This window comes from Mchenga conophoros, linkage group LG7 (genome assembly GCF_057382185.1).
Source record: "Mchenga conophoros isolate Kocher_MC1m ecotype Shallow Benthic linkage group LG7, M_conophoros_male_GT1.1, whole genome shotgun sequence".
Classification (NCBI taxonomy): Eukaryota; Metazoa; Chordata; class Actinopteri; order Cichliformes; family Cichlidae; genus Mchenga; species Mchenga conophoros.
Genome location: NC_140532.1, coordinates 4,117,522 through 4,143,257, shown reverse-complemented (window position 1 = coordinate 4,143,257; position 25,736 = coordinate 4,117,522). Strand labels below are relative to the sequence as shown.

The 25,736-nt window shown below is 43.2% G+C and overlaps 1 protein-coding gene across 4 annotated transcripts in view; it reads left to right on the top strand.

The window, feature by feature from the left end:
* hipk2 (homeodomain interacting protein kinase 2) overlaps window positions 1–25,472 on the top strand; it is a 68,773-nt gene extending 43,301 nt beyond the window's left edge. Inside the window, exons 3-15 of one of the 4 annotated variants that reach the window (XM_085281613.1) lie at window positions 5,231–5,354; window positions 5,943–6,062; window positions 7,338–7,424; window positions 10,625–10,809; window positions 10,931–11,093; window positions 12,975–13,200; window positions 13,615–13,736; window positions 16,552–16,679; window positions 17,635–17,817; window positions 17,962–18,285; window positions 18,758–19,002; window positions 19,115–19,275; window positions 19,442–25,472. In XM_085281613.1, coding sequence (XP_085137739.1) covers window positions 5,231–5,354; window positions 5,943–6,062; window positions 7,338–7,424; window positions 10,625–10,809; window positions 10,931–11,093; window positions 12,975–13,200; window positions 13,615–13,736; window positions 16,552–16,679; window positions 17,635–17,817; window positions 17,962–18,285; window positions 18,758–19,002; window positions 19,115–19,275; window positions 19,442–19,906 — 2,533 coding nt within the window. In that variant the 3' untranslated portion in view covers window positions 19,907–25,472. Of the gene's footprint in view, window positions 1–5,230; window positions 5,355–5,942; window positions 6,063–7,337; window positions 7,425–10,624; window positions 10,810–10,930; window positions 11,094–12,974; window positions 13,201–13,614; window positions 13,737–16,548; window positions 16,680–17,634; window positions 17,818–17,961; window positions 18,286–18,757; window positions 19,003–19,114; window positions 19,276–19,441 lie in introns of all 4 variants that reach the window. The other 3 variants (XM_085281615.1, XM_085281614.1, XM_085281612.1) reach the window with 3 other exon arrangements.
* The last annotated feature ends 264 nt before the right edge of the window (window positions 25,473–25,736 follow it).

Here is a 25,736-nt window from a genome sequence, read left to right as displayed (position 1 = left end):
GTCCAGTAGAGTCGCAGTGATTTAGGGGACCATCAGATGAAAGGCTTTCCTGTGTCTTTCATCTTCACGTGCATTTTGAAGGGTAGAATTTCCTCAAAAGCAGCCTTTATTGTGTGAGTAACCTCCCCTCTTTTTGAAGCTTGTAGTGGCTCATATTTCCGGTCGCTCAGATTTAAATGACTTTTATTTTTTCTTGTGGAAAAATCATATTCATGCAAATCAGGTGCTATATGTTTGGGGGTTTTGTGTAGGAATATGTGAATCCTATTTAGATGACAAATGCACCACAGAACTGCCTGTTTGTTGGTTTCATTATGCTGTGAAAAAAAATGCACAGGTAATATTAATGTCACAGCGCTGCCTGCTTCTATTATCGACATCTGCGCTGACAGCATGATAAGCTAAGAGCTGATGATGCTGGGATGTAAACAGAGTGGAATTCTTGACAAACATCTGTTTTTTGTTCCGTGTTTGTCAAACAGTTTTGCGATGATATAGTTTTAAGGTCATTTGATGTGAAAACTCAAAACTGCCCCATACTTGAAACTTTGCTGTAAAGTAGGAGGCACTTTTGATTTCCTTGCAGAGTTTGTACAAGCTTTTGTTTTTTCTGGGGCCAAAGGGGATGCAGAAAGGTCAGTTCTAACACTTTTTGGGGTATCCTTGCCACCCTCTCCAGCGGTGTATGCTTTTTAGGGCTGCCACGATTTGTCGACTAGTCACGATTACGTCGACTATCAAAATCGTCGACGACTGATTTAATAGTCGACGTGTCGTTTGAAGCTTTGTAAGATCGCAAAAGACGCAGGAATAATAGCAGGATTTAAGAGTGTAATAACGGACTGAAACAGAAGATGGCAGCACAGCATGTACAAGGATGCCAGCTGCCGTTAAACCCCGAAGAAGAAGAAGCAGCTGTGTCCCAGAATTCATAGCGCGGCCCAGCTTAGTTTCCAACAATGGCGGTAGCTAGTTAGTTTTAATATTACTCTTATTATTCTTTCTGGGTCACAAAATAAACGTTTAACATATTTTCAGGCGAGAATGTAGCTGTGTGAACCTCAAATATCTGCTCAGTTTATCAGGACACCACATATTTTCAAAAGCGCTCCGACGTTTTCGGAGACGTCTGTTACCCACTAGCTCGATAGCTAGCCGGGGGCTAGGTCACTAGCGCCGTGAGAACACCGGACTCCCCGCAAATTGTTTTCAAACCCACCGCCGTCTTTCGCGACTCAGGTTAAATATATATGAGTCACTTAGATAAATTAAAAATGTTATTGTTTGGCTTTTTTTTAGTATTTTATTTGTTCCTGAGTAAATCGGTTTGGCTGAGATTAAAGTTATAGTTTTTACACAGCTTAATAAACGTCAAGCAGACAGCTGATTATCAGAAGTGTGAGATGCTCGAGAATATACTCCGGTGTCCTGTTATATTTTAGATAGCAAGGAGTTTATTAAACTTTACCGAAACAATCTGCAAATTTCATTAAAATTGAATAAACTATCATCTTGTCTTTATTTTTAGTTAGCACCTTAAAAGCTTAAAGCTGTAAGCTAATGATAGTTATATAAGAGCAGATGCTGCTGGTGCAATAAGCTGTAGTTTTACGTCCAGTGGATGATGATCTGATTAGTCGACTAATCACATAAATAATCGGTGACTAGTCGACTATCAAAATAATCGTTTGTGGCAGCCCTAATGCTTTTACATATATGTCAGCAGTTGTTAGTCCCCCTCCCTAGGGTTGCCAACTCCCTGAAAAATAAATAAGGGACACCTCGTGGCCAGGGCCGGGCGACCCAATTGTCTTCACCCTTCCCAGTGTGGTGAATTTTCTAGCTCTTTTTTTGTGTGTGAAATTATTTTTTTAACCATTTCACTTGAATTTGATTTAAGTAGATGTTTATTCTTTGTGATATGAACACATGTGAAACAAATGATCATTTAGCCATTTATTTTTTAGCTCAAAATGACAACATTAACACAATAAAACAGGTCTCCTTCTTAAACAGAAGCCTGTCATGCTTAACTTTTGAGAATATAAGTAAATCTTTCTTTAAAAGCACTCTGTCCTGCTTAACTTAAAATAATAGAAAACAATAGAAAGAAAAACATTCTTGTAACAGTGCACATTTAGTGCATTTAGTACAATTGGCTTAATGCTAATCAGCTGCTCCTGTTTGTAAACCCGCTTGTTCCCATGATTACGCATCTTAACTCATCATCATTATTCATCTATGTATTACTTTTATGTATTAGTCATCTATTTGTTGTAATCATCTATCCTTGCAGTTGTTTATTACACAAAATAAATTATATTATCACACTTCTGGCCACATAGCGCTGCACATGCCCATATTAACTTTTTCCAGCCAGGTGTTTTCCTTTTCCCATTTTTCCCTTTCTCTGAACAAACATTGCTGCTCTAATGCTGGGCTTACACTGTGCGGTTTTAGGCCCATTTTGAGCCGATTTTTGAGTGATCGGACCGATTTTGGCCTTCATCGTGCATCGTGTAGTATACGTGGGGTAACGAGAAGTGATTAACACCTCACGACCAGCTCCCGATCATCAATCGCTCGTGAGGGTGTCACCACAGGCGCTCACACTGCTCACGCGCAAACGTAAACGTTGGTGAAAAAGACGGCGCAGCACGGCTGTGCAGCGTGTGATCTGGACACAAGCGATGGAGGCACAACTTGTAGAACTTTGGAAAGCTCATCCGAGCCTTTTCGATGTGGCATCACAAAATTATCACGACCACAACAACTGTGAAAATAGTTGGATTTACACTGCTGCTCAATCACAGCTGCCTGATCATGTTTTTCATTAGCAATTTAGCAAAGTTGATGGTAGTGGTGTGTCTGTGTGAGTGAAAGACAGAGAGAGAGCGCGACAGATTTTCTGTTATAACCTTCATTTTATGGAGGCACAGTGTGAGCACTCAGGTCGCATCAGAGCATCGGGCCGTATAGTGTGAGACCCTGATCGTGACCTATGAACGTCTAACCCCTGCGAGTCAATCGTGCAGTTTGAGCAGGAGCTGAATAACGTGACTGAAAAAATCGCACAGTGTCTGTCCAGCTTTAGGTGTACTGTCATCCGAGACTTGCACCGCAGAGTCGGCGTTTGTTCCCCTGTTGACCATGCTTGTTGTTGTGGTCATTTGTTGTCTTCCGGTATTTTCTCCGCAAGCGACCTTTCCTCGACCAATGAGATGAGCGGTAATCTGAATTGTCATACTCGAATTGTCATAAGTGTGCTGTCAGTTCATTGGTCACAAAGCAGGAGAGGGGCTGGGAATTATGTTTTCAAACAAAGTGTTAATTCCATAAACATTTATAGGCTACTTTTAATTCTCACTGTATTACGGGACAAAGTGCGTCGCTTATTAGCTCAATACGGGACGTGTACTTTTGTTTCGAAATACGGGACGATTCCGTATTTTAAGGGACGGTTGGCAACCCTATGTGTAATGCTGCCCTAAGATACTGTTACTAGAGTGTTGTCTTGGTGTCTGTTCCACTGCTGCCCTTAAGACCCCAATAACCACTGTCTGTGACAGGAGTTCTTCACTGAGCAAAGCGCCGCCTCCCCTTTTGCTTCATTTTTGCCTGTGCCTCTGTGGAACTCTGTCTTCCTCTTGCTCCTATTTGCTGCAGTATCTCATTGTCTGTCCCTGTGGTGCCTTCTGCCTCTATACATTAGCCGTATCTGAGTGTACAATGAATCGCCTGTGCCCTCTTTTCATTTCACCCCTCATCAGCGAGCAATGAATAGGGAGCAGGGGGGCTACAGTTGGAAATTTGCTTTTAAGTATGCGAGGTATGCTCATTCATTCTCTTCCAAACCCCCTGGCTGCCCTCAGACCACTCGCCCATTGGCCCCCTACCGTTCTATGAAGTCCTATAACGTACCCCGTGCTGTTTTCCGCATTCTCTGTTTCCCTGGTTTGTTCACTTCCAGCGGGCCCAAGGCCAGACCCCCTCATTTTACTCTCCGTGACCAAAAATCTCTGAGGGCAGGCTAGTTACCATGGTCACAGCAATCATCAGTATGGATTTGAAACTTTCCAGGATCCGCCTCGAGCTCCTGTGAACTGTGTGTGTGAGCTGTTAATGTGCTGTTAATGAATGAATTTAAATTTTCCTATTTCAGCTTAAATTTGTTATTCGGAGCTAAGTGGTTACATCTTACCAATAGATAACATGTTAGACCAGAGACACTCCCCACCACCCCATCCCCCAACCTGCATGGTGATGACAGCCAGAGAACCTCTTGAAAGTGCTTTGGATTGTTAGCGAGCAGAAACAGTGTGTTCTTGGTTATTTTAAGCCCCATCAGAGACGTGAGCTCACAAGAAGTGTATTAGTCTTTCTGACAGGACATAAAACGTGTTGAATGAAATTTGGGAATTGTTTGGGACTGCAGTGGTGCTCAAATACCTAAAACAATATTTCTTCCTTTTTATCAAATCATAGCATTTATCTCCTTTAGAATTCCTACTTTTTTCTCTGTGTTTTCCTACAAACAGGAAAAGCCTCTTTGGAAATTAATTACTGGCATTTTTAACTGTACTGTAACTTAATTGAATAATTCCTTGGTCTGGTTACTATTTATATTGGTTTTATTGTTCATGTCCGTCCATCCATCTGTTTTTCATCTAATTGCTCATGCTATAGTTGCCTAATTCTCACTTTGGATTGTGAAACTTCAACTAAAATACTACTCTACTGCTCCTCAGTGTCTGAGTAGCAGAGATGGGGTTCAGTGAGTGGCGCTCGTGCACGGTTATCAATCAGTTTTGTGTCTGCAAGGTGCTACTTTGGAGGAGCTTAAACAAGAGATATGAAAAAAGGGACACCCTGCTGACTTTAGAAAAATAAATCTCAAGGCTGTGCTGAGAGATCAATGTTAAAACAACAAAAGAGCCTGCAGACATTGAATTCAACGTCTTGGTGTGGAACTGTAGGTTGCGTGCATAAATCCGGACTTGGTTTCGGTTTTGGAAATCGACCTTCAAGTTGTTACCTCATGTTCCCTCCAACATATGCAATGTTGAGTATTTAATCGTTAACCTGTGTATATTAGAGTCTGCTGCTCTCAGATGAAATGTGAAGAGAAAGATCCTCACAAGCTTCTTCTTTTACACATGATTTTAAAATTTGGTTTAAGCGAAGTCACAACCTAACCTCTGACTGGGCGATATGTTTTCTCTGTCCACAGAGCTCCAGAGATCATCTTGGGTCTGCCTTTCTGTGAGGCCATAGACATGTGGTCCCTGGGCTGTGTGATAGCTGAGCTCTTCCTGGGATGGCCCCTCTACCCCGGAGCCTCAGAGTACGATCAGGTAACGTATGATTTGAACTTATGAACCGCTGATGATTGTGCATTGAGTGCTTATACACCCATAGATTAATATGCTGTTATTTCTGCATGTGCATGAATGAGAATTGTGCGTGTCTGTGCTCTCTCTTCATGAATGTGGACTGAATGTGCTTGGGAAGGTGGGACGCGTCTCCCTGAAATCCCCCTGACAGCGCTTGATGATTCTTGCGCAGCCTCCCTGTTTATCTGAACAGATGCCACAGAGCCACTTGTCCAATTAGTGCAGCCCCTGTGCTCCAAAGCAAGACATTGTCGCGTTCCTCTCTCGCTATCGCTCAGATGAGGCACAGTGGGGACACCTTGAACAAGTTGTGCTCCATCTCCATCTCCAACAAGCTCTTCTGATTTCTCACAAAACCAAAAACTTACCCCGCCTCATTTACAAGTCTCAAATCAGTCTTAGCCTCTTAAGCTGAGGTCATGTTTGGCTGCCATGTATACTTCTATTGGAGTAGTTAAAGTCAGCCTCCATTTTCAAACTGCCAAAAGAACATCTGTCCTTATGTGAAACTGTAAAATGTGCTTTTTTTTGTCCTCCTCTGTTTTGCAGATCAGGTACATCTCACAGACACAAGGTCTGCCTGCAGAGTACCTGTTGAGTGCAGGGACAAAGACCACAAGGTTCTTCAATAGAGATCCGGACTCCACCTACCCTCTCTGGAGACTAAAGGTACATTTGCACACACACGTACAAGCTGTAGTTATTATTCCAGAAACTCTGGTTACACCACGAGCCCTGTAGTTAGCTATAAACACAGTGAGAGGGTAATAAGAGCAAAATAGATCTGCGTGAGAGGATTTGGCAAATAAAAAGCCAGTCTGATGAATGTAGCTTGGAGGGTTTCTGCTCTAAACAGCTCCCATTGTCCTTTAATGTAGGCCAATCAATAAAGAGCTCCACTCTTTACTTTTTTTTACCCTCATTAACTTAATTTAAACTATGTGCCACACACATAGAGTTCTTTACTGTACTGACCTGCAAATGCTGACACATCTCTGCAGGGTTTGTTGATATTTTTACGCTGCCTGTTCTTGTACCTCAGATTAATATTTTTCAGCTGAATGCATTTGTTATTATTTAAAAAAAGGGTCCCGGTGGCTTACAGCAGCGATTCACAACAACTGTTCGCTAGGACTGGCCATTTAATGAACATACATAGTGAGTTAGTGTGCATGTTGCCAGGTCAGACTGCTGCCAGGTAGAAGTTTTTCCAAGTTTCTGCTGCATGTGGGAATGTAAGAAGTCTTCTCGGAAAAGCTGTTATGATCTATGGGCGTACAAAGCTTGTTAAAAAAAACAAACAATCATTGTCAGTTTAAAGAAGTGTGTTTTAAGTTCATAACAATAAGAGCTGACAGGAGCATTGTAGGGAAGATACAAACATGGAGTAGAAACTCGCACTCGACATGACATCACAGCTTTAGCTCCTCGTGATTTTCTGGTGTCTTTGGCATGTGGAAAAATCAAACGTCAAGGCTTCTTTTTTCTCCGCCATGAGGAGCGACTGCACATCTTTAATTTGACCATGGCGTGTTTTTCCATGTAGCAGCAGCTGCTCTGCTTAGCTGACTGTGATTTTTTTTTAAAATGTGTGTTTAGTGTCGAGGTTTCTAACCTTTTAAACAAAAAGAGCACACGTTGTTTGCTTTCTGCACATTTTCATGAAGTCAGGTGTTTGTATGTACACGTTGGTACACATGCACACCAGTGGAATATACACCGTCTCTGTGTTTGTGTCATATATTGTATACACACTCAGCGCCATCTTATTTCTCGGCTGTTAGATAAGTATTTGTGTGCTACCCCAGGGTTACTCAGAGGGTAAGCCGAGCCCTGCCACACATCAACAACAAGAGACTATAATGAGCCAAATGTAAATAGTGTGTTTCCAGAGGGGAAGTGTGATGGGATTTGAGAAGAACATCTGCTTCTTGTCTCCTGCAGACTCCAGAGGACCATGAGGGTGAAACAGGGATCAAATCCAAGGAGGCTCGCAAGTACATCTTCAATTGTTTGGATGATATGGCGCAGGTATGCTGTCTCAGTATCACAAAGCGCGACGTCTTCCTTCCCACAAATCACGCAGTAGATGTACTATTTGCTTTTGCTTTGTCTTTTGCTACAATCCTATCCACCTGTCTCGTGTTTGAGGCTTCTTTGATGGGGGTGCTCAGGTCCCGGGCCAGTTTGATCCATCACATCCTGAGAATTATCTATCAAATATTTGAAATCCCTTAAAATATTTATCTGGCCAAGGTCTGATCTCCAGCTGCAGTGTAGCTCCGCTTCTATATAGAATTTGACTGAGTGAAATGAAAGCAGCTGCTCAATGAACCCCATCCCAAACTCTGCCTCTGCTCTTCATTTTGTGTAACCACTATTTAATAACTTACAGACAGACATTTGAACTGAACATGTGGCGTGGCTGGTTAGCAGGCTCAATGTGTACAGTTTGCTTTCTTATTTAAGCTGCAGTGAGTGTAGCGTTGTGGCTGTGTTTCCACTTTGTGCATCTGCTGTACACGTAAGCATGTAGAGGGCGAGGGACTAAGATAAACCAACTAAGATACATGCACACGTTATTCCTGGACCTCCGACTAGTTTTTCAGCCTGGCTCAGTGGGTCCCACGCCATGTTGTTTCTGCATGAATCTTGTCTTCCCGTGCAGCTCTGCGTGTTACCTGTGGGAATTTGTTTATTTAGGAGATTACATAACCTCGGGAAGTGTTTAAACTAGGTGTGATATGTATAAAGAAAAACACTGCAAATTGAGACAGCTATATATAATGCCTCTCTGTAACTGAGCATGAATTTGTCTCTCCGTGGTGGAAAAGTTCACATGTAGCCATGACATTTTGATAGGACATGCCTGACAGTGGCTGATAGCGAGCGTTGTTGTGTTCACCCTCACTTGGCTAAATACTGGTTCTGCTGGCAGATATGGCAGTGGGGATAAAAATTACAGTGATTTTCCCAGGCCTTTCAAATCTCTCATAGTACTCTGTCGTCATCATGCGCCTTGATTATATCTCTGATAATGACTAGCTGAGAGTTATGAGGAATTTTTCATTTATTTATTTGCTTTTGAATTATGGTCATTCCCAACCAGCAGCCCTTTGGAATCTGCCCATATGGATACGCAACACATGTATCTGCTTAACTGATGGAGACAATTATGGTTGTCCACTAGTGCCCAGGGCCGCTGTCAGGCCTGTCTGGAATAACGTGCTGTCGGCTGGGGCATGATAGTATCGCTTCCTGAGAGTTTACAGTTGCCCCATACACACAAACACACGTGCAACACAGAGTTTAATGAAACCAACCTGCACTGGTATGATATCCCCTGGGTCATCTCTGTCTTCTGCGCTTCAAGCTCTGTGTCCTGTCGTCTACAACATAAACACAGCGATACAGCAGAGCTGCGCGGCTTAATGTGGGAGAAAACTGCCCATTTTGCCACCTCTCACTGTCCTGACCATATAAACAACTCAGCATTGTGGACATCTGCCTCTGCGTGTATAATGGATGATATAGCTGAAGGCCTCGCAAGACAGAGGGGCTGGGTGCCAAAAAGAGATAATGAACCTCCTTTCAGTCGTGGGAAATGTGCGGAGGGTTTAGTCACAAGTATATCTAATTTGAGTAAATCAGACACCAACTTACAACAGATGCAGGACCCCACAAGGGGGCTGATGTAGATGGAAGGAAGGCCAAAAGTACTTGTAAATGGATTCATTTTGATCTGCAGTCCTTCAGTATCTCTACTGGTGCAAGTCAAGCTGCACAGAAGGAAGAGGAACGTGGTCTTCATCTAATCTTTATTATATTTTAATACATATCCTTTCCTCAACCACTCAACCTAGTAGTTAAAGATGAAACTACACATTATGGCTGTGTAGATGGCAGGCCCGCATACAGCAGGATGCCTTGCTCCACATTTCCTGAGGCAGTGGTTGACATCTGCCATCCCTGCCCTCACTCCGGAGTCATGTCAGAGCTTCCACGGCACAGATGTGTTTCCATTAACAACCACTGACGTGCAATGCCGACCACGTTAGATGAAGCCCCGCCTTTTTTTTCATTCTTTTTATAAGTTTTCATTTTCATTGTTATGGAAAGTCAACAAATTATACCGGTATCTTTTCTATCTAATAAATTCACATATCTTAATTCACCGGGTGGTGAAAAAAAATGCTTCTTCTTATCCAGTTTGATTATTGTGCCACCAAACTATATACATTTCCCCAAAGTCATCTATTCCACGAGCGGAGGACGGCGTGATTATTTCTCACCTCATTCTGCAGATTACTCCTTTATCACAGTCAGTGGAGATGGCAAGCAGAGAGGACTGGTTACAGAACCTGAATAAGCTGCATAGAGAAAAAGAATTGAATCAGATTAGCGGTGTTGACTGGCAGCACATCTGATAGCCCTTAGAGCAGGCCTACAGATAAACGTTGCATCTTTATGAAAAACAGGCCGACTACCACTGCACGGGCAGTCACAGCAAACAGGGCTTGCCTGTCTTTGTCCTCCTTCTTTGCCTAAGATCAGACTTGCTATATATCACGACCTTGCTTTGCTCTCCGTTTATTCCTCACCTTACGTGACAACCCAGAAGTAGAGCTAAACATCAGCACTGGTTCACCGCTTCAAAAAAATCGAATTCTGCTGACCATGTAGCTTTTCATTAAAGCGGGAATCCGCTGCTTTGCCCAGTATTTATCCACAACCTAAGCCGCAATGTTTATTAGAGATGAAGCAACATGATGTTCCGAGGCAGATTCTCAGACTCCCCTCAGACCGTATTTAGGTTAAGTTGTCCCACGTCAGCTTTTTCAGATCTATTCGCAAAACGGTGTCCTGTGTGAAAGGCCTCTTTACTGGTTACCCATCGCCAGTGTTTATTTGGTCCGTGTTTTTTTGTTTGTTTTCACATCTCAGGAATAGATAAAAATCTCAGAGAAGGCGCCAGCCTGGGGATATTTCAAGTCCTGCTATGAATACCAGTACAAATGTTTATAATGCCGCTAAGGTGCAAGGTTATCACTAAACTCCACGACACAAAAACTGACACCCAAACGTATGAGGCCTTGTGGGTATTAATAGGTTCCCCTATGGGAATAAGCTGTGGGAGAGATTTTTCTGTCATCTGCAAGCACATTAGATCCTTGAAAATGGAGAAGTGTTTGAAATGCTAAATGTCTGCTCGGTTTGCTTTGTGCCTCCAGGTAAACATGACGTCAGATCTGGAGGGGAGCGACATGCTGGCAGAGAAGGCCGACAGGAGGGAGTTCATCGACTTGTTAACCAAGATGCTGACCATCGATGCAGACAAGAGGATCACCCCGGTCGAAACACTCAACCACCCTTTTGTCACTATGTCTCATCTCCTTGATTTCCCGCACAGCACACAGTACGAGCCCAACAAGCCCTGTTGTTGTTGTTTATAGAATTATCATTTTGAACATCTGCCACTGTCATCAGACACAGTGCTCATGCCTCATCTGTCTCCCTCACTCTCTCTGTCCGCGCAGTGTGAAGTCGTGCTTCCAAAATATGGAGATCTGTAAGCGTCGCGTCAACATGTACGACACAGTCAACCAGAGCAAGACACCCTTTATCACCCATGTGGCCCCCAGCACCTCCACCAACCTCACTATGACCTTCAACAACCAGCTGAACACTGTGCACAGCCAGGTAAGAGTGAGCCAAAAGAAAACCACTGTCACTCTCCTACTATGTAGATACAAATCAGTAAATAACCGAAGCTGTAGTTTATTGTATTTGCGTGATAGGTCCCAGTACGGAACCTTCAAAATAAAAGCATAGAACATAGAATGGAGCATGCAGAGTAAGTGCCCCAATCAATAATTAATGCAGAGCCAAAAATATCAAACGGTCACTATCAAACAGGGCTGTTGAGCTGAATATTGACATCTTAGAAACGCAGCTGTTTGCGCCTTTGTTCTATTTTTTTATGTCTGTTCTTCCTGTTTTTCTGTACTTATCCATGTTTGCTGCTTTGGTGCATGCATATCTGTTTGCCTGCATTTTGTCTGTGCCCCAGGTCCTGTGGGATTGTCACAAAGTGCTGATTACACACATGACAAGCCACACTTCCTGCTTGCCTTGCATTCTGGGGCTTTCAGGCCTTAAGAATCCCTTTACCAGGCTTCCTCTCTCTTTCCCCTCTCACTCCTGTCCTCCTCTGTCTCCTCTTCTTTCCTTCCATTTCCCCGGGTTGAGCCTGTGGTGCTTTACCGCTTCGCTCGCGTATGGTCTGTGAATCGAAACTGCTGACTTCTGGCTTCTGCCGGAATCACCAAGCGTCTGGTTGCAAGGTTTTCCAGATTGTGCTTAGTTACAACTCTTGCTCCCCCCCCCAACCCTCTCTTTAGTAAACAGAGTTCTTTATCACCAACCATATCGAGCCAGCTCACACTGAGTGGAATGCGACAAAAACCCAATCTTGCTGTGATTTAAATGAATTAACATTCCCTCAGCTTGTCTTTTCTGCGCCTGGCTCTGAGGGCGTATGGACATAGTTAAGTTAGTGATTTATTCAGCTTGATTCAGTTGCAAGACTAGAATGCATCTGGGCTGTATTTTGCTTGTTTATGATGAATGCCACAGTGCCATATTGATTCTGTTCTCTCTCCTGGTGTTCATCAAAGACGCTAAAGAGAGCAAATGAAAACTGAAAGCACCGTCTTTGTATTTCCCTCCATCCCGACATACACCTAATGAAGGGCTAAAATTAGACGTGTCTTGTGGAGCATATACTGCTTACAAGCTGAGCAAATGGTGTCTCTTAAAAGCATTTGTTTGTATCCAGGATGTTCCCAGGCAGTCTTCGTAATCCACATGCCTTATTAATGGTCAAGACATGCTGGAGTTACCTAAGCTTACGTAATTATACAATGACTGTTGGCTGTTAAATATTGCTTCTGTCATGCATAATTGATTTGGAGGGTAGATAGTGAAGCCGTGATATGAAATGTCAAATTTGGCTGCAGCGTATTATATTGGCCTATTATTAGTCTGTATCATTTGCATTTAAACTGGCTTTATGTCTTTATGACTTAAACACTCACAATTTAAGCAAAGAGAGACGTTCATGCTGCCGTGTGGTTCACGCTTATGGCAAACTGGGACATGCAAAGCATCAAAAAATGAAGTGTACTGTCAGAGTGGATTTCCTGTCCAGCCTCGTCGGGGTCCGTGCGCTGATCATTCTCTGCTCTGGTGACATTTTGTTCATTGATGGTTGATTATTCTTGGAACTGATTGCACCTCTGCTCACATTCTTTCTTTCCCTCTAATTAATCAAATCAACAGTCTGAATATTTTAAGGCATGTTTAAATCATACACCCAATTTTCTCATTCTTTCATCTGTGGCTCCCTGTCTGTCTCCTTTTGAGCTGGTTGTTGTTTGCATTTTAATGTTTCAGTTATTTTGTTTCCATTGTTCCTTTTCATTTAGCCTTTCTATCCTTGGAGCTCATCCTTTCTTCCCTGTCACTCCCATTAGTACCTCCACTTTCATGATTTTTATTTTGGTCCAATCATTCCTTTAGGCCACCAACCTGGCTCCCTCCTCCACCAACAATGCCACCCTTTCCTTTTCAAGTCCTGATGTCTCCATACTAAACTACCAATCTACACTCTACCAGCCCTCCGCTGCCTCCATGGCAGCCGTGGCCCAGAGGAGCATGCCCCTGCAGCCTGGGGCTCCTCAGCTCTGCGCTGCCCGGCCTGACCCCTTCCAGCAGGCGCTCATAGTCTGCCCACCTGGATTCCAAGGTGAGGAGGTCTTGCAGTCCATAAATTGCATAAATTCAAAAAAATCCGATTTCTGGTCAGAGACAGTGTTTCACTGCACAAACAGTCTTCTTTTACTTGCTTGTCTTTTTGTTTTTCAGCACACAGGCAGTGTCAGTCATAGCATTCAAACTGTGATTCACTGATAACTAGAGGCAATTAATCATTTGCGCAAATTTAATAGAATTATTTTTATTCTTTTCCATAACTGCTGCTTTTTTAGTTTTTCCTATATCAAACTGAACAGGACGCATACTTGTCAGGCACACTGTGAGCATGTATACCACATTTGATCTTTTGGAATTTATTTTGAAAATACTGTAGCAACATTATTTATAGGTGACAGATTTTCTTGTTTGTTGACATCCTCCATGCTTTTGCTTTATTTATGCACAGGGCTGCAGGCATCCCCTTCCAAGCACACCAGTTACTCCGTGCGGATGGAGAATGCTGTTCCCATAGTGACGCAGGCCCCTGGTGCCCAGCCTCTGCAGATTCAACCTGGCCTCCTTACACAGGTAGGCACTTTTAAGTATCGCAGAAAACGAACTAATAGAGTTTGAATCTTAACAGAGAGAGTGCCTGTCAGGAACATTTATGAACTTTGAACTGTTCACATTCAAACAAAGCCCTCTGCTTTCCTTTTTAATAAGCCTTCACTAAGAATAGTATCTATCGATGGAGGATGGAAATCACTTGATGTTCTTGACCCTGCCCCTGCTGGCAGCTGTTTTTCCTGAGTGCATTCAGGCGAGCTTTCCTGTGCCTTGCTCGCTCTCTCCCTCTCTCTCTTTCGCTCACTTCCTCTCTTCTCTCTCTCCTCTCTTCATCTGCCCCTGCTCTCCTGGAGGCTGAGGCTGCTACGGTCTGATGCACTCAAAGGCAGGAGCCTTTCACACAGAGAAGGCCTTTACCAGAGCCTCCACGGTGGGGCTGGAGCTTTAGCTGTTAATATACAGTTGTTGCAAGTAGCAGAATAACTGTGCATCACTCTCTGCACACAGACAGTAGACCGCTTCCATTGCCACGCCACCTCTTTCCCTATGGAAATTTCCATGAAGGCTTTAAATATCCCTGAGAATCCAGGGAGTTTGAAGCACTCCCTTATCTCCAGTTAATCATGCAGCAGGCAGGCAAGCAGGCAGCAAAGCGGTGTGTATGTGTGTGCACATGCCTGTGTTTTCTATGGTGGGTTAATCTGTCAGATACCAAATGGTGATTAGCTCCACGGCTGCTTCCAAGTCAGGCGCTCCAAATTACAGGCCTCAGAGGATCCTCGGAGGTCAGGGTAAGCTTGGATCAGGCTTTGCATGACCAGAGGACTCACAGCATCGCAAGAATGGGTATCGTGGATATATAAAATAATAACAAAAACGTGAGAGACACGACTTATGTCACAGTAAGGATAATGTCAGTTATATTAATTATCGTATCACGTGTGGCTTGCACATTGCAGCCGTGTTCTGCAGGTGTTCAATATACCCTCTGTGCGCACACATGTTAAACAAAGACAGGCAATAGTTAACGCAAGCAGATGTTTTATATAGGCCAGCAAACAGCACACCTAATAACTGGGTGTGTGGTGTGTGTTTTTCTCTGTGTTTATTCCTTTACTGTGGGGGGTCTCCGAGGCTTAGCGGAGTCGTTTCTTTGCCTCTTGCGTGCGTTCTCCCACCTACCTATGACTTTATCCGCCTACGTTTTAATGTCATCCGTGGACCCTTTGCCAACATCGCACCCTTGCAAGTTTAGCCCCCAAGCACCTATGTGTGCAGACAGAGAGACCAGAGTGAAGGAGGCTCCAAGCAGGGAGGCAGGAAAACCAGCAGGACCTTTATCTGGAGCAGGAATGCAGAAAATGTGGAAACAATTGGGAGTAAGAGCTGGGGCTCTGAAAGCCCTGAGGTGACAAAGGGTTTTCACCCAGGGAGTGTAGGTTGAGGTGGGAGGCGTTTGGGCCACTGATAGCGATGGTAGGCCTTGAGTTGAAAGAAAATGGTCTCTTAACTGGGTTACCATTTCAGGGCAGACAGGCTGGTTACACAACGCAGACGCCTAGTGAGAGAGGGATATAGAGTACCAGGAATGGAGATAGAGAGAGGAGGAGGAGCGGGAGATGGATGGATGTATTAGAAGCCTCTTAATGGCATGTTGATAAAAGACCTTGGATGTGGTCTTAGATGTAAAGACCATCTCCAGCTCCAGAATGTTCCATTAGAGATGTCAGTCATCGGTACACAGACCAGGCAGCTCTGCTAGCCTGCAGATGCCCCCCTGCAGCACTGGACTTTGCAACCTGCCTCAGATGAAAACAATTCAACTGCAACCACACTTCAAAACAGAACGGCTATTTTGTGTTAAAATATGACAGAAACAACCAGATCAAAGCAAATGTTGATGAGAAAATGAAGATAAAGGTAAAAATACAGTCGTCATATGCTTTGCGTGTGGATTTGTGCCTCTTGTTCTCTTTCTCTTCTCTCCGTCTTTCCCTAGTTAAATGTGTGTGTGTGTGTGTGTGTGTGTGTGTGTGTGTGTGTGTGTGCTGCAGCACATAGTGATGCCGTTGTAAATAGATGTGCAAATGGTATTAAAGGAACAATTCATTAGCCCTGACATTAAAGTGCTAATCAATAGAACTGCATTAAACTATTAGGCTTACACACACAGTAACACACAAACGTGTTCAGGCATGCAGGCGCACATACTCATCTTGGCACATCTCGGAGCGTAGCTTGCCTGATAGTCCTCTCGTTCTGCATCAGAAATACAAAGTAGCCTCTTTCAGAGCAGCTTGAATAGATTCTAAGACTTTAATTAGAACATTGGTCAAGTCAAAGACATAATCACACTAAAACCATAAAGACGCATGCATGCATACACTTACTCCGTCATACACGGGCACACAAACAAAGGAGCTGCTGTACATTTTTATTAAGTCCTGGTCTTATCTCTTTTGTCGATGGATGTCTCCTTGAGGCTCGCAGAGTTCACATTCAATGTGCCTATGAGCCAGTTTAAACCATCTGTTACGCACTTTTGAAAAGACGCTGTCATTTATCACGACAGGCTCAAACTAATCGCCAAGTACAACGAGTCTCCTTTGTTCTTATGCTTAAAATGTTGTGTGAACGAGCATTTAAATCCATACAATGTAAACAAAAAGCGGGACTTCCTGTCCTGTGACATGATTCCTAAAATTAAAAATAAATAAATAAATAATGACTTGGACATGTCGTTACGTGGCAGCTGACTGTTTTTCTTTCTCCCCTTTTTCCTGACCTTTAAATCTTTGTTTACCCTCCAACTCATTTTTCTCTCCTTCTTCAGCAGGCCTGGCCGAGCGGCACCCAGCAGATCCTGCTGCCTCCAGCCTGGCAGCAGCTCACGCACACCTCAGTCCAACACGCCACTGTCATCCCTGACTCCATGAGCAGCACACAGACCCTCGCCAACTGGAGGTGAAGAACAGTGTTTTTTGTTTGCTTTAGCTTTTATTGCTTTGATTTTGCAGGACAATGAATATTGAGGTCAACACTTTTTAACCTACATTTTTTCTCAAGGATTCTATTGAACTAAAAACAAATGTAATAAGCTGACACTTTCAAATCAAAGCACTCATCCCCACTGTCTGTAGCTCAATTTACGGATATTGACAGGACAGATAAAAAAAAAAAGAAATAGTGTATATAGGCTTTAAGAACAAGTAGTCGTTTACGGCTTAAATCAGTCCAAATATGTTATGAAAATATGCATGAGACCAATTCATGAGGAAGCCTGTACTTGTGTGACAAGTCTTCTATCTTCAATTTTATAAGAGCAGATTTACCTCAGGGAGATGGCATATATATGCATGTAGCGAAATCTTATCAAGTATAGCCTGTCACTGTGATGACTTGATAAATGGATGGATAGATGGGAGAATGCAACCCAAGGGAGATAAGGGGGATGCAGGTATATAACGTGTCTGTGTGGATGGCTGCTGCAGCCATGTATGCTCAGATTCATTCTAAGCTGTCCATCTGTGACAAGACAACCCCCTCCCTGTGTCGCCCTCCCTTCCTGTCCAGTGGCAGCTCTGTTGTCCTCAGAGAGACGATTGGGAAAGTGTCGCACTTCCTCTGCAGAGCTATCGCTCCACAGCTGCTGGTGTCAGCTCCTCTGCCCTCCCTCCTTGCTCTCTCTCTCTCATTTATCCCCTTTCCTCCTCCTCTAGAAAAGTTTACTGCTGCCACCTGCTGGCTTAATTAGGAAGTACTTATCCAGTCTTTCTTATCCCCTGGAAATGTCAGATTTGACTGATTGATGTGTTCGTTTGTTTGCTTTAGTATTTCGTACATTGCTAGGATGCTTCACCTGAAGATTCCTTATTGTTTTTAACATTGTGGTAACATAAAATTGTATTTTAAATTACAGGAATTCCCACCCACATGGCAGCCATTATAATCCCATCATGCAGCAGCCAGCCTTGCTGGCTGGCCACGTCACCCTCCCATCCAACCAGACACTCAATGTGGGAGTGGCACATGTTATGAGGAAGCCCTCAACCAATAACAACTCCTCTTCCAAAAAGAACAAACAGCACCAGATGTCTGGCAGGTACCTAAAGTCTCAGGTCATCATAGATCTTTATAAATCTTCATACTGGAAGCTAACGATTGTTACCAAAGGTCACATCTCCAGCATCTGCTTGTTTTGCCCTCTATAGCCACTCACTCTCACTCATCTCTGTCTTTCCTTAAGGAACATGTCAACCAACGAGGTCTCATCCTCTCAAGTGGTGCTGTCTCCACAGCGCTCAAAGCGGGTGAAGGAGAATACGCCCCCGCGTTGCGCTGTGCTACAGAATGGCTCGACCTCTAACTGTCCGCCCACGCAAGGGTGTGGGGGTGGAGGGTGGGGGGCTAGTGAAACAGAGCAGGCTTCCAGCACCACTCGAGACCATCAGCACCAGCACAACGTCCCCAGACAGACGATCGTCATCCCCGACACACCCAGCCCTGCTGTCAGCATCATCACCATCAGCAGCGACACAGACGAGGAAGACGACCACAAACAAAACAATAGGTCAGTGCTGTTTAGCACACTTACAGGTTAGCGTTTGTTGTTACTGTGAATCTTTACTGAGCTTCTCGTGCAATATGAATTTCCCTAATAATCACATCACAAAGGGCTGTAGTCTTAGATCATCCAGGATAAAGACAGCAAAAAACATGGAACACATCTGCTTTAAGTTAGCTGGATGGAGATGTGTTTCCTGGCATTTCGAAGCCAATTTTCTATCATGTTAACAAATGCTAATCTCTTTGATGTATTTTGTGATATGCTATACACTAAAACTAAGTAAAAGTGAAGAAGTCAGAAGGGAATTCAATTTACCCTGCAAACCAACTTCGGAGTAAGGCATTTACATTTATTTGTCAATAAATCCAATTAACATTAGAATGTAGTAACAGTTATTAGCTTCAAATATATTACCAGCATCGATAAAACATTACCAGTAACTGTGTTCTTTCTGCTTCGCTTCTATTTTTCCCAGCTCATCTTCTAAGCAGAGAAAGAATGTCATCAGCTGTGTGACGGTCCATGATTCACCAGAGTCCTATTGCTCCAGCAACAACAGTCCCTATACGGTTGAGTCGAGACCCCCTAACAACAACAGCTATGACACAAAGACCACCATCCTGGACAACTACAACAATGGAAACCCTCGCACCATCATCATCCCCCCTCTCAAAACCCAGAACAGTGAGGTCCTGAATGAGTGTGAGCGTCTGATGCCAGGTAAATGACAGATTTCTTGCAAAACATGGCCTCAATCATTGGATAGATCATCTGTTATGTGTTTATAGCTGCTCCTTTCCAATTCAGCAAATCTGTATCCTTTCCTGTGCAGATGCAATGAACCATCAGAATTCAGCTTACAAGTTCAAATCCACCAATGGAGTGGTGCCTGGCAATAATCACATAGCCGGGGGTGTAACTGGAGGCGGGTCCTACCGACAGCAGCGCTCAGGGCCACACCCCCTCCAGCAGCAGCCTCTCAATCTCAGCCAGGTACAGTGAGAGGGTTCAACTATTGGGAACTTGTTATATTTACTATAACAATAATATCACTCGCACCTTATAAGGTCATATATGGTTCATATCTGATTAGCTTGGCTAAAGAAAGGGGAAAATCCACCCACTGACACTACTTAATCTCTGTCATCCCCTCATTCAGGCCCAGCAGCACATGGTAGCCGAGCGTAACGGAGGACATCGGCGCCAGCAGGCCTACATCACTCCTAACATTGCCGCTCAAGCCCCGTACTCCTTCCATCACAATAGCCCCTCTCACACAGGCAACGTTCACCCACATCTGGCTGCTACGCACCTCCCTAGCCAGCCCCATCTCTACACCTACGCAGCTCCTGCTGCTCTGGGTTCTACCAGCACTGTGGCTCACCTGGTGGCGTCACAGAGCTCGGCACGCCACGCGGTCCAGCACGGAAGCTATCCACCAAGCATCGTCCACCAGGTTCCAGTTAGCATGGGCCACCGTGTGCTGCCCTCGCCCACCCTGCACCACAGCCAGTACCAGGCCCAGTTCGCTCACCAGGCCTACATCAGCGCCTCGCCCGCCTCCACTGTCTACACTGGATACCCCCTGAGCCCCACCAAGGTGAACCAGTACCCTTACCTCTAGAGAAGACACTGACTGACACTGGAGAGCCTGACCCAGCGCTGCTGCTCCTTTCCTCAGCCTCAGCCCAACAAGAGCCCCGTCAACATCCCCAACATCTTCCCCTCGACCTCAGACGCAAACAGAGACAGAGGAACTTGCAATCCTCCTGAAACTGTCATGTATAACTTGAAGACATAACGACAGAGAGCAAAAGAAAAAAATATGATTCACAGCCTTTCTAGAAGGAAAAGTTTGGAGTTGAATTTTCGAGGGATTCAGTTCAAGAAATTTTGTTTTCTTTTTTTTTTCCTTGAAAGGGCCAGTTTCTGCTTTCATTTGCCTATTCTTTACTTTAATAAGTCTCATTCGTTTTACAGGGAAGCGTGGAGAAGGCCTTTTGAGGCAGCGGATGTTTTCTGGTTTGTTTTTTTTGCTTTTTTATTTCCCCCTTACATTTGGGAAGTGACTGTCGAACAGGGGTTACTGACTGGAGAAATCCCGAGAAATCTGGGAAAAGGTGGAATACGGAAACCTGCTGCTCTTCAAAGAAAAAAAATATTGATGGCCTTGAACTGTCTCAGTATTTCCAAATCACTCGTGGTGTGGGGAGAATAGAAAGGCAACTCCTCCCACGCCACCTCCTCCAGCAGAGGAGGCTTCTGGAAATATAACCAAGAGAAGACAACAAACTTTTTAGTGTATTTATAGATATTTTTCCTTTCTGTTTCACCTTTATGATAATACTTCAATTTTAGGTGTCTTAGCTGGGCCCCGTTCTTAGAATGTAGCAGTCTGCACCATTTTTTTAATACGTTTTTTGTTTTCCCCGGATACCAATAGATGAATTTGTTCCTTTTTTTTTTAAATGTGATTGCACAAAGTGGTTATAATAACATAGGCATGTGCAACGTGATTGTCTGTGTGTGCTACTGTCAGCCATGCGTGTGTAGTCCACCTCCTCAAAACCCTCTTCAGTCTTTAGGTTTTGACCATTGTTTCCTCGTAGTGCCTTACAGATATAATGACACAGTTTACTTGGCTTGGATCCTGAAAGCCACAAGAGACTATAGCTATACTTAGAGACACACGTTTCCCTGATTTGACATCCTAATCGGGGCGGTTGTAGCTCTCTTCCAGGTGTAGGCTCAGCCCTTGCTGTTTCTTGTCCTTAATGACAGCGTACCGTAGATGACGAAGATTAATGTCAGAGGTTTTATCACGCCGAGCTTTTTTATTATGTGTGCATGAGATAACTTGCCTGGGGTACTTACCAAAGTCGTAGATAAATTCTTGCTACGTTTGCTGTGGATATTAATGTAAATGTGAAAATGTACAGTATAGCTGTAGCTGTAAACCTCTATCACGGTGGCACCCAAAATGTGGCTTTAGTTAGGATTTTGTTTCTTTTGAACCACGCGAGGGAAACGCGTGTCGTGATCGCAGAGCAACGATATCGGCTGAGTTTTCGTGTACAAGGAATGAGTTACAGTATAATGTTTGAGACTCAGCAGAGGCAGGTTAAGAGCTAGTCCGAGCGAAGGGCCTGACGGAAAGTGATTGTTGCCACGAGGGTGATTCTGTAAGGCTTTAGATGGCCTGGCTGCAGCAAAGAGACAGCGTGTTGAGGGTTGTTGAGAGAGGTACAGTGTAGGCATGAGTTAAGGGGCTGGTTGAAAGCATAGGGTCAGTTTAGCAGGGGACCGTGGAGGGCGGGGCGAAACTCTCGATTTTAAATGGGACTAAAATAGGAGCAAGTTGGCAAAGAGCAGGTTGATAGTAAACACTGAGCCCAAGCCGTAACAACATGTCCGAATGGCGTAACATTCGGACATTAATCCTTCTTTTGTTCTTTTCATTTGTTCCTCTTGTTGTTTGTTTCTGCAGCAAAGATAATTGGAAGTTGATTCACGGATGTTTTGAAGGGAACAGAAGGGAAATGTCACAGCATACACCTGGAAGGGCACATTGTGGATGGTTTGTCATCGCTGTCCATTTGTCTTCGAACCAGGTTCACCACAGACACCGCCATGCCAGCCAGACAGGATACCCGAACACTTAGAGAACCAATAGGGCTGTCGCTTTGTGTGTTTGCTGCTTGATTTAATAGATTTCAATTTCTTGTAGCTAATAATAATGAATCTCCTTTGTCCTCTCGAACGTGGGCGCATCAGAACTGCTGGTGATTTAGTGAAAGCCTTCCCCTCTCCTTCATGGTATGCCATAGTACTTGCATTTGAAGTGATTTTTTTTCAACATCATCTTGAACTTTTTGACATGGCTGTAGTACATGTGTTTATTTTTAGAGATTGTTGCAATAATTCTTGTTGATGTTTTATCAGAGCGTGTGCGTGCGCGTGTGTGTTTTTATTATATGTCAGGCTCATTTCTGTTTTATAACCTGGGGGTTGATGTACAGTGATATTTAGTATTTTGTTGAGGTGGTTGCACCTGTGTAAAGTGTTGCAACACTGCTGAAGATGATAAGTGTTGAGTTGACGATGATCCACTGGGGGCCCTTATCGATACGTGCTCGTCTTGAGGATGCCACACCCAGGTTTGAAATCCAGCGGTCCCCCGATGGGCCCCAGAGTGGTCTTTTATCCCGGTACTTTCCTCAAAGCTCTCCCCTCCCCATCAGCTCCAGCATGCAAGCCTCGGGTCCAGGCGCTTAAAGATGTGATTACATAGTATGTTGCTGGTTACGTCGTTCGTTGTCTTTTTATTTGATATTATTTTACCTACTTAATTTCCTCTGGGTCATTGGGGCCTTAGCGCACACACACACACACATAAGGGAAGTGATTTTCCATGGAAGTCTTTTAGCTCCTCTGTTATGACACAAACTACTGAAACATTCCACTGTTTTGAGGGAATTTGGCATTACCCACGCTACACTGCTGTCCAGACCCCACTCCCCCACTCTTTTCAGGATGGGGCTAATGTTGACACACTCTGACTCTTTTGCTTGTCCCACCAAAGACTTTTACAGATCGATCATGTACAGCACAGCACAGTACAAGCAATCCTCCACAGCATTGCAGACAGGCAATAACTTCTGGTCTCATCTTTAAATGCTTTACAAGTGCTTTTGAGGACATGTTGTTTCACCACCATGAAATGTATATGTGTGTACAACGTACGAATGCACGGGGAGGATTTGGCATACTTCTTGCAAACAGCACAGCTATTTGTTTCTGGACATTTAACCATCAGAAGAGCTGCAATGTGTTTGAAAGCTTTTGTTTTTTTAATGTTTCACTTTGATTTTTCCTCATATTTGGCCCCTGTTTAGATTAAATCAATAATTGTCTAAAATGATCAATTTTTCTGTTGTTGATGTTGTAGCTTTATTAGCAGTGTAAGAAAATTAATTTTAAAGGTTGCCATTGAGGAGAATGGCCCGTTAATTATTATGGAAATAATCAAAAATATACCAAGTATACCTTTAAAAGCGTGGTCACCTGCACAAAATGAATGTAATATGTGACCTGTGAGTGAAAGGCAATGGCAGGAATGGCTTTAGATCTTTCTCCGTGGGTGACCATTAGTTTCATTTCGACACCATTTGTGGCCATGCATGATGCAATAACTAAACATTTGTTCTCCAGCGAGCTCCCACATGAGACTAATTATGTAAAGTTACCGGTATCGCGAGTTGGGGATATTGAATAATCGCTATTTTCTCAAATCAAACAAACACGGTGAAAAATAACTTGATGTGTACGAAACATTTGTCTATCGTTCAGTTTCACTTAACCAATGTTTTGTGTTTTCTATGAAAAAAGAGGGGAATAAGAATATGAGCATTAATGTAGATCGAGTGACCTTACAATTACCAAAATGTGCTTAAGTAGAGTATAAAAATGTTTTCTGTTGCTGTGGTGAGTGTAGCCTTCCCAGCAACAACTTTATTCTTAAGTACTGCCTTCCAAATAACCAATAATACCTCCAAAGCTTTAAGGTGACGTTTAAATTAGAGAAAACATAAGGCAGCATCTTTCTCTCTCTCTTTATGAAGCCTGGCATTCTCCTGAGATACACTCAAACTTCCACTTTTGCCCACGGTGTCATCTCACATACTCGTCGTCCCGGAGCTTTGGAAACACTGAGAAACATTCCTGCGAGCGTGGCGCACGCAGTGCTACATTAGTCTTCTTCGAACAAACTCCTCCAAGCTGGCTCGAAGCTTAGTAAGCGAACAAGCAACCTGCAACGTCAAATCACACGCTTGTACGTCATTTGGCAAAGTCACAGCTGCTTCCCAAAGTACAAAGGAGTTTAAGGACAGGTGTTAGGTGGATAAATCACGTGCTGATGAACTATTCTGTCACCAGGAAATTCATAATCTAGTTACACGAGCATTCTTGAAGCCCTTTTGTATGTTTTTGTTGTTGTTTTGTTTTATTTTTTGGTTTTTAATATATATTTGTTATGGGGATCTGCTCCTTTTGCTGGCTATTCTTTGGGGGAATTCAGGGTAAGGTGGTCAAGGTTTGATGCCGTCACTGACACTGGCGTCAAGTTATTGAAACTTAAAAAAGTGATTTCTTTACGTACTGAGTTAAAATTCATTTGATCTGCACCAGCCGATTACCCCAATCTGCAATCTTATGAGATGTTGGGGTCCACATTGAAGAACTTTAAACATTTGGGTTATTTTACCGGAATACTTGGTAGACCAAAGCTACTACATTCAAAGATGGATTTCCTTGTTTGTCTTAATCTTAGGATCACAGTCCCTTTTGGGATCCTCGGTATAATCAAATTATAATAATCAAGTTATAGTAGTTTTAAATAACTACTCGCACAAAGAAGGCGATAATTCAGTTTGTTAACATTTTCTAAAGACCTAAGAGCGCGTCAAACCCTGACCCCCTTTTGTGTCCATTGCTGTATGGTTTATCAATGGTGTAAAATCTCATTCTTTGTCGATGAAGCTAATGTGTGCTGCAGTATTTCCTAGTATACTTCTCTGTTTATTGTCTTTTCTTATTTACTTTGGTTTATTGGGGTGTGATGTCTCATTATTTCAATCTGTTGACGTAGCGTTCAATGTATACCCTGTTCCTTAGCCTAATATTAAGTATGTTATGAGAATGGATATTTTACTGGCTTTATAGAATGTTTAAATAAATATAATAATGACAATAAGAAAAAGGATTAATTAAACCTCCTAACAAGTTGAGTACTTGCTACTAAGCGCTTGTGTTACCATTATGATGTCGTGTGCTTCTCTTAATCATTTTCGTTGTAGAAAAATGGAGTGAATTTATATTAGGCTTCGAAAAAACTAATGATAGCATTGTAAATTTTACAGGAGGATTTTAACAGACAAACAGCTTCGTCAAATAGAAGAATATAGTTATTTTAATTGTCCTCTTTACTAACTGTAGGGTGACAAGGGGCTCCCGTTGTGGTGAACTATGTTATAGCTTGTTATTCACTGTTACTTTTGATCATTTTTTCGGTCTCCGAGGTGAATCGAGTTATTAATGAGAATTTGTATGCTCACATATGCATATTGTATATGTGTAGAAATGTAATCACACTTTGTCTTGGATTTACATTAAACTGTTAAGTCACAGCATCGGTCTCCTGTTGTCTACTGTGGGGTATATGTGTGTGCATGAGTTAGGCTCATTCTTTGCACCCAGCATACTGTCTCTTGCAAAACCTCAGAATTAAGTGCAGTTTGACTGCAGTGTGTGATCTAGAATTAATTAATTAAAATGTCTGGGCATGGCTTATTGTGTATTACAATTAAACCAACATTTTATGCACAAGTTTGAAAGAAACATTTCATGTCATGCACTATATACAAAATTGGAAACCAGTCTGTAAAAAACATATA